The sequence below is a fragment of the Lycium ferocissimum genome, chromosome 5 (genome assembly GCF_029784015.1).
Source record: "Lycium ferocissimum isolate CSIRO_LF1 chromosome 5, AGI_CSIRO_Lferr_CH_V1, whole genome shotgun sequence".
NCBI classification, from domain to species: Eukaryota; Viridiplantae; Streptophyta; class Magnoliopsida; order Solanales; family Solanaceae; genus Lycium; species Lycium ferocissimum.
The window spans coordinates 7683779-7692305 of NC_081346.1; the positions used below are offsets into that span (position 1 = coordinate 7683779).

Here is an 8527-nt window from a genome sequence, read left to right on the forward strand (position 1 = left end):
TAATACTACATGATATGTGTCTTTAATATACACCTTTATATATCACTAAGTAATTATAGTGAATTAATCTATATATAATATAAAAAAGATGTAGATAAGGTGATGTGACATCTCCCTATGACCAGCATTACTATTTATCTTTTATCTCCTTTTTTTGGCCTTTTTTTAATTTTTCATGTTAAATAAATATTAATTGTCTTGTTTTCAAAGGGAATAACCTAAGTAACTGAAATAGTGAATATAATGGAGCAATTAGCATTTACATAGAGCTACAGTTATATCATTGATTATTCTTTCGGTTACCCTTTTTATCATTATGGATTCCTCCAAATTCTTTCAGTTATTGCTATATACAATATGCATCAGTAATTAATTATAGAATTTGAAAAGGATTTTCACCATTATATTTTGAACACTATATAAACAGACACCAAATCCATCTAAATCTCGTGCAATACGGCTTAGCATAGATAGGTTTATCGTTAAAATGAATGTGGTCAAGGGAAAGCCATTAGCAATCGAAGGCCAATTTCTAAAATCAAGCCATTATCATACTATTTAAATATATACTACTATACAATTAGCTCTCCTTTGACAACGATGACGTGAACATGGCAAAGGGAGTCAGCTAACGCTAGGGGTTTAAAATTTCGTGAATATCATGAAGTGAAGCAAGAAGAAAAAAGAAGCAAGGGCCAGAGCATTGTAGAAATTTCTTCCATAAGCCAATCAATTTGATATACCTTTCTTTATGGACTTGTGTAAACGTACTTTCTTTCCCCCATGATGCTACGACCAATTTGCATATTTTCCTATACTGATTTGTTTGAATGTTGTTTTTCCCTTCTTTTTTTTGTTTCTGTCATCTCTCAAATTTTTCCATTGAAGCACTTTGAATTTATATATCAAAGTAGAAAATAACCGTTCGAATTTATAGGAGAGATAAGAGCATAGCAGGAAAGTACTGATTTTGGGGGATTTTGCATAACCACTTTCCTGATTTTTGGGAATTTGCATAATATTTGGAGGAAAAAATAGCAGTATAAAAAAGGAAATAAAACAAACAAAGAGGAAAAAGAAAGGGAAGGGAAGTTCCATATACAAAGTTGGCTGAGATTGAAGTTGTGAAGAAAGCGATTCAAATTTAGTTTGTTCCATATTTAGAGTTGGCTGAAATAAAAGTTTACTTTATTTGTCCTTTTTTTTTTAACCATTTTTTCCTTTTTATAAAAAATAAAGCAAAATCACCAAAAGAAGATATTAGGTTAACTAAACAAAATTAAATATACAAGAAAATTATATATCTATATGCATATCATTAATTTATAGAAAATTAAATTAAATTTTGTAAAAGAATTTTTCAACTTAGTCGTTCGAATCGGTTTCTATAAAGGAGGTCAAATCTCAAGTTTACATCCCAAGATTATAACGCTACCATCTTTTTCTTTTTCATTAGCTTTATTTTAATATTTTACTTTTTCAAGTTCAGATATACTAATTTCTTAAATGAAATTTCATATTTAATCTAATTTTTTTTATAGGTTCTCTTTTTAGAAATTTTTAGAATATTTATGACTAATAAAAAAATAGTTTTCTTTTATAAAAGTGATCACATTAGTTTCAACTTTGTTTTAATTTTTTTTTAACCGCGCGAAGTGCGGACAAGTACACTAGCAGTAATATATACTATCACTAAAATAATCTTCCACTTAATGATCATGGTAATTTAATGTAGATATCGAGTGTGAATAATTCGTTTTTTTTTATTTTTTTTATTTTTAAATTTAGGTAGAATTAAAGACCCCCTCTCAAATTTGACGTGTTTCAGATTTCCTTAAAGCACAACTCCTATATTAGTAATCTTAATTACCCCTGAACTTGGATATACCGTTGAGGATCTTAGGGGTGTGGGGTGTTGGTTATGAGTAGAAATATAGGAGGGACTAGCAGTTTCGCTTTTTTTCTGCAAAGTAATTGCATTATTGGAAGCATGCATTTATCATTGAATTCATCACGTCTGCCCCTTCTCTTCTTTTTCATTTTCTTCCTTCGATAGAAAGGAACAAGAAAGGTGTAATTGTAAAATAAGCATGAAGTGTGGCAGTGTGAACTTGAGATACTGTATTGGGTTGAGGGGTGCAACTGTCTGAACTGAAAGTGACACTACGTATATACAACTGGCTAGTAGATCGAACCCCATATGTACAGTATCTATTTGAGAATAAAACGAAAAATGAAGTTAAGATTAATGAAATCATTTCTTAGTCTACTGGATTAGTTTTACTAACAATAAAGAGGCCGTGCATAACCCCTTAAAAAAGAACATCCATACTGGAAACCTTCTCGGTAGAACTGCTTCAAACTTGACGAACGGATCAGCCTTAGCAAAAATTTCACCTTAAAAAGCTTTATCAAACTCTAGAAATAGACTAAAATAGCAGAATTTGCAAAAAAAAAAAAAAAAAAAAATTATACCTCTAAATGTGAGTGTACACCAATTTTTTTTTGCACAGTTCCATTAAATTTAACGGAAACCAAAATTAAAGTATGCACTTTTGATAAATTAAAGGACCAAACTGTTAGGAATAAATAGTTAAGAAATTACTGAAACCTACCAATAATTTGTACTACATGATTTTCTTCTCTAATACCAATATCAACAAAATTAAAGAGGAGGAGTTTTAATTGAACAGAGAGAGAGGAACTGCAGACTGTATCATCTGTTATAAGTTTTAAAAAAAAAAATGGAACTGACAGTTTATCAGCTCTTTCGGGGCTTGAAATTTAGCAGTTCGTAGCTAGCACAGTCCATTATTCATTCTGTTAGTCTGCAAAAAATAACAGATAGTTATCTATGGGGATCCTCCCTTTATTATTTCTTATTTCTTACACTGTGGGGCAGTTAGTTAATCATCCATTTATGATTACTTGCTTATATTTGTTTTGTTTTTTTCTTTCTATTCTCTTTTTCTTGCTTTGCCCTATATTTGATTTCACTTAATTCAAGCACAAATTAGAAGAATATGTTTCTCCTGGAGAAGGTAGAAGGAGAAATTAGAAAATTTGGTAGCTTAACCTAGGAGTTAATTAGTTGGGATTTACTTGTTGAAAATTTACTAGCAACTTGCAATCTTAATTTGTAGCTAGGGTTCTAAATATTAGGTGCTTTTTCATGCTCAATTATGGCTACAAATTCAGTAATGATATTAGCTTTTGGCCTGCTATGATTGTAGCCAAGTCTAGTCCTTATAATAAGCTGCAGCCTGTAAAAACATCCTTTTAACTGTTTTCATTAGGGTTTACTCCACACATCAATTTAGTTCTCTCCGGACCACAGTACCTCTCCCCGACCTTTTTTCCTGTGTCAATCAACTGTGTTATACAGTTTCGGGTAGTCCTTACGGAACAAATCCAGTAGCTTTTGCTTATATCCTGTATTTATATTAAGTATGAATAAGTATTTAATTGCAAACTTATGGACTAAAACAAGCTATAAGAGAATCTTAGTAGTCTAGTTGGTGAAGGTTTGATTCCCCACTCTGTGATTACCTCCCCGTTTTTCCTTCATCTCTTCAATATTATAAAAAAAAAAAAAAAGGGCTATGAGTATGATAGCATGCAAGTTCAGAACTCATAATTTCAAATCTTGGCTCCGCCTATGTTAGAGTCAGCGAATTCAGGATGAGTGTAATCTTACTTTATGTATAGTTATATTTTAATTTTTCTTGCATATGTATACATAGTTCTGCTGATGCAGTGGTACCTTTCCTTCGAGAGTTACCCAATGGAACAGTTGATTGGAATTTGATTATTCTTTAATTCGACAGTTACCCAATGGAACAGTTGATTGGAATTTGATTTTTTTTTTTTTAATTGTCCTTGTCTTTCTACAGTAATTATTAGGAATTCATGATTTTGCAGAAGACCGGTGCTCTTTAGGACTTATACAAAGTGCATTCAAATGTTAAACACTGGTATAGTTCCTTTTTAGTACCATACAAGACGTGAAGAAAACAAATGGGTGATAATTAATTAGTTAAGTAGCTGGTTTAAGTTAGCAAAGTCCTAGTTGCTCCTGCATACAAAAATCTCACTGCAAAATAGAAGTGGTCCTTTTTCTGTATACTAAGTGGCAAGTCTTTTAAGAGCTTCTATATTATTGGTTGGTCCCTCCTCTACATGAGCATAGCTTCTTCTTTCAATACAATAAAATTTCTCCAGCTAATGAAAAACTCCTACAGCATGAACCACAACTTTGGGATGTATATATACCACTGTCCGCAAGTTTATCTAATTATTAATTAATTTTTCAATTTGATAGATTTAAATAATTACTGACCATTCTCATTTAGTGTCTGGCATTAATGTTTCTTCTTTATGATCATGTAAATTAGCTGTTTCAGCATCTTTTAAAAGATTCAGAAACAAATATAGTTTTCTTCTAAAGGAAAATAAGATACATGGTACCGTACTACCAATTACTTTTGTCAAAGATTTCTTATATTTCGAGGCAAGCATGGAGTAGTTATTTCATCCCATTTTATGTAATGTTGTACGGAGTTTAACAAAGAAAGAACTATTTTTGAATTTGTGGTTTAAAATATATCATACATATTTGTACGACTATAAATTATATTTCGTTAAAGGTTAGAAGAACTTAAATTTAAATTATTTTAAATATGAAAATGAATCCATTTACTTGCGAGTAGAGACGGACAAAAAGGAAAGAGCAATATAAATTGGGACAGATGAGTGGTTCAGATGATTCGCCATTTATATTGTACTACTGCTCTACTAGTAGTGGTTAGCAGGAAAGCAGTAAGCCCTTTCTTTTTCTAACTCTAGGGTGGTCCTTTGTGAGGTTAACAGCGTACCTTTCTTTTGTAGCATCATTAATTAGTATGACAACTGAAAATGTAAACGTGAAACTGCTAGAATGACTAGTTTATTGATAGTAATTCATTGCCAAAACATTTTATTCAACATGGAGTAGTCTAAATGCGAGAAATTGAACTTCTAATGCATTTGAATCATATACATTATTTAACTAGCATATTGAGTTACATGATGTAGTAGGTCAATTTAATTGATAGTGTAAAGATTTAGTATATGTCATCAATGTAAGAACTTAAACTTATTCTTATTAACCCTATTGATCAAATTTACATGTCAGCACGTGTAAGCGACATATGGCGAAGGATTTGCCACATTTCTACCTTCCTTTTTGAAATATGACACAGTGAGAATCTTAACATTTCTTCTTTTTCCCCAAACCATAACTTATCCTGTTAAGTATTCTCTGGACAAGCTGTTTTCTTGGTCAAATTTGCTCCAACAACTCATTTTGATGCAAGCCTCGGAGAAATTATAAGAGAACATAAATGTTATCAGTTATCAAAGAGTTCTTCCATGTCGAGGTTGTGCTAGCTGCTCAAATTAAAATCAAAGAGACAAGTTGTACTTTATCTTCTGCAAAACCTAATGTGAGTTCAACTTAATTGTGACCTTTTATAACTTTTTTATTGTTTATAAAAAATCTTAAACCATCTTCCATTCATAGGAAGATTTTTAGATCTTAGTCATTCTTACAAAATCTTGCTTTTTAGTAAAATTATTTTGGAGGTTCAATTTGTTGATGGAACTTACGAGTTCCAAAGATCAACCCTAATTTTCTTCACAACTCCAAATTTATCCAAATTGCACAGAAGCTAGGATCTACACAAGAAAATTTTCGCATAGTCTTCTCTTGACAGGGTATTGATCTCCTTATATTCATTCCTCTTTTGTTGCAGCATAATTTGCAATTTAACTTCATTTCTGAAGTAATATTTTTCTCGATCTAATAGATGCATGCTTGATACTTTTCGTTGTGTTGTTGATTTCTTGCAGATCGATGATGAAAAATGACAGATAATATCATGAATTCAAGTGGAAACAATTTTCAGACGAAGCAAGAATCCGGTGAAACCAATAAATTGAGCTCAAGGACTACTCCATCAAGTTCAAGGCAGTGGGGAGGCTTTAAAAACCCAAGAATAGTACGTGTGTCGCGTACTTTGGGAGGGAAAGATAGGCACAGTAAGGTGTGCACAATAAGGGGGCTTAGAGACAGGAGAATTAGACTTTCAGTGCCAACTGCAATTCAATTGTATGAACTCCAAGATAGGCTTGGGCTCAGCCAACCTAGCAAAGTTGTAGATTGGTTACTCGAAGCAACTAAACACGACATTGATAAGCTTCCACCACTTCCAGTACCTCCAGAATACTTCACTCGGTTCCAACAACCGCCTCAGGAATCGGTTCATGATCTCCAACAACTTCGTTCTCACTTGTTCAACGCCAATTCACACTATTTGAAAGATAAAATAGGCGATGATCGTCATTTTGGTGAAGCTAGTTTGAGAGAGAAAACCATGGCAATTGATACAGAATCAGGCACATCTGGGAAAAACAAGTCAATTGCTTCAAATGAGGAACCAAATATCGGAGGGCAAAGCTTCTTTCCATTAGGCAATCGATCTTCTAATTTACCAGGCATGCCCTATAATCCGTACTGTCATTGGGAGCCTAACTCGAATTTGTCTTTAGCTAATTTTGGACACAATTCGTTTTCATCCCTAATAGAAGAATCTCAAAATGGTTTTCCTCTATCGTTGGCATCGTCCTCGCCTTTTCCTTCAAGTTCTCAGTTATATTTCAATCCAACAGCTTCAACATTTCAACCTATTGTTTCTCCTTATATGACTAATTATCCGGTTGAGAGTGATTCGAGGGTGCAGCTGAACCATTTCAATTTCTTCAGCTCAAATTCACAACAGGTCCTTCCAAATCCACTTGTGATGCCAACTCTTAACTTGAAACCGTTCAGTCTTAATGATGCTCCCCGGTGGACTACTTCAAGAGATGATGATGATGATAATCAAACACATGCATGAAGGCGGCGATAATTAGAAATTGTAGTATCTAGTGAGGTGCGTTGAGGCCAAGTCAAAGATGTTGGCAAATCCGGGGAGGAGGAGCACTCCCAAATCACTCGAATTCTCTTGAAGACAAGTGAAGGAAATGATTCTTCTTTACTTCAGATATTTTGAATTAACCTTGTCCTGGATTGACATGATCAAACACAATCATGCTACATTCTTCACAGGTGCAACTAATACAGTAAGAGATCCTATTTCATCCTATTTCTAGTACTATATACGTTTATAAAGTTCTACCTCTTTACTGAAATACACAATATTAATAATCAAAGACAGTAAGTTTCTATTTGTAGTTTTTCTTGTGATTCTAAGTGGTATAAATTCTACATTCTGGGTGTTAGCTTCTTTTATCATTAGAATTGGATTAACCATTTATACAAATTGAACGTGTCTTTAGCATCAGTGTTTTCATTTTGCTTAAAATAAGCAGTTGTCATACTGATCAAGCCCTTTCTAAGTGCCACGCCATTTGTTTAGCCAATAAATTTTTTTTAAAAGATAATCAAAATATTCAAGCTCAATTTTGTTTAAGTAAAATTGATACAAAAGATACGGAACATATCGTATTTACAGTGGCGTAGCTAAATAGAGGGAAGGGCAAATAGAGTAAAGATAATTATTTTTGATTATATGTAAATTGTGGAAGGGCAATAGAGTAAAGGTATAGGCAAATTGTTGAATCCCCTTGGCATGAAAAAAGATTCTAGTGTAGTTGCAAAGGAGCTACAAAAGTTGCTTCATAAGTTCATAGGTTTCAAATCACAGCTTTAACATCCTATAATTTTTCTAAATACTTTATATAAATTTCTTGCTCCGCCACTGCGTATTTAGCTGCGCACTAATTATAGATCTTATTTTTCATCTTCTTTATTGTAACTAGTAGGGAGCGAAAAGCTTCTCACATATCCAATTTCTCTCATATCCAATTAGGTTTAGACGAAGTTTATTGTAAATTTCCAGTATGTTGTTCTTTCAGCAAACAATTAGAAATACTTCTTAGATGTCTCAAAGTTTTGCTCTTGTAAGTATGAATTTTATTATTAATGGTTCCTGGATTGCGCGAAAGTTGTTACATCTTGTATATGAATTTATTTCCCTTTTCCAAATTGTACACGGTAGACTAATACCACAAGGTCTAAAATGAAGTTGAACCGTTGTTTTACTACATATTTTTGGAAATTTATTGGTTATTACTTCTGAAGATGCTACGTCACAATTTAAGGGAAACAAGTGAGATATATCGAAGAAACACACGAGTATTTCCTTTGAATATGATGTCCTAACGAAGTTAAATGTTTATGAGTTCTCTTTATCAAATTATGTTATAATTAAGTTGCGGGAGAACGGGCAATTGCCACATATATCCTTCTTTTATGTTTGATGCAAGCTATTCATAGAATATTTACCTGTCATCTAAATTCTATAGATGTAAGGAATGTTTTCATCCAGCAGAGATGTTGAGGGCACATCTCATAGCAAGAATTGGAAGAGTAATATGAAATATGTCAGAGTGATTTTTTAAGAAGTAAACAAGTTATCCCAAAAAC

General features: G+C 32.6%; 1 protein-coding gene across 3 annotated transcripts; it reads left to right on the plus strand.

Moving 5' to 3' along the window:
• The first annotated feature begins 5035 nt into the window (after positions 1 to 5035).
• LOC132055764 (transcription factor TCP5) lies at positions 5036 to 8142 on the plus strand. 3 transcript variants are annotated; one of them, XM_059447742.1, is made up of 2 exons: positions 5036 to 5483; positions 5911 to 8142. In XM_059447742.1, the coding sequence occupies exon 2, from the start codon at positions 5919 to 5921 to the stop codon at positions 6933 to 6935; it is 1017 nt and encodes a 338-aa protein (XP_059303725.1). In that variant the 5' UTR covers positions 5036 to 5483; positions 5911 to 5918; the 3' UTR covers positions 6936 to 8142. The 3 variants fall into 3 exon arrangements, with proteins under 3 accessions (XP_059303725.1, XP_059303723.1, XP_059303724.1); XM_059447740.1 differs by having other exon boundaries at positions 5037 to 5483; positions 5890 to 8142; XM_059447741.1 differs by lacking the exon at positions 5036 to 5483 and adding an exon at positions 5500 to 5754 and having other exon boundaries at positions 5890 to 8142.
• Positions 8143 to 8527: the final 385 nt, after the last annotated feature.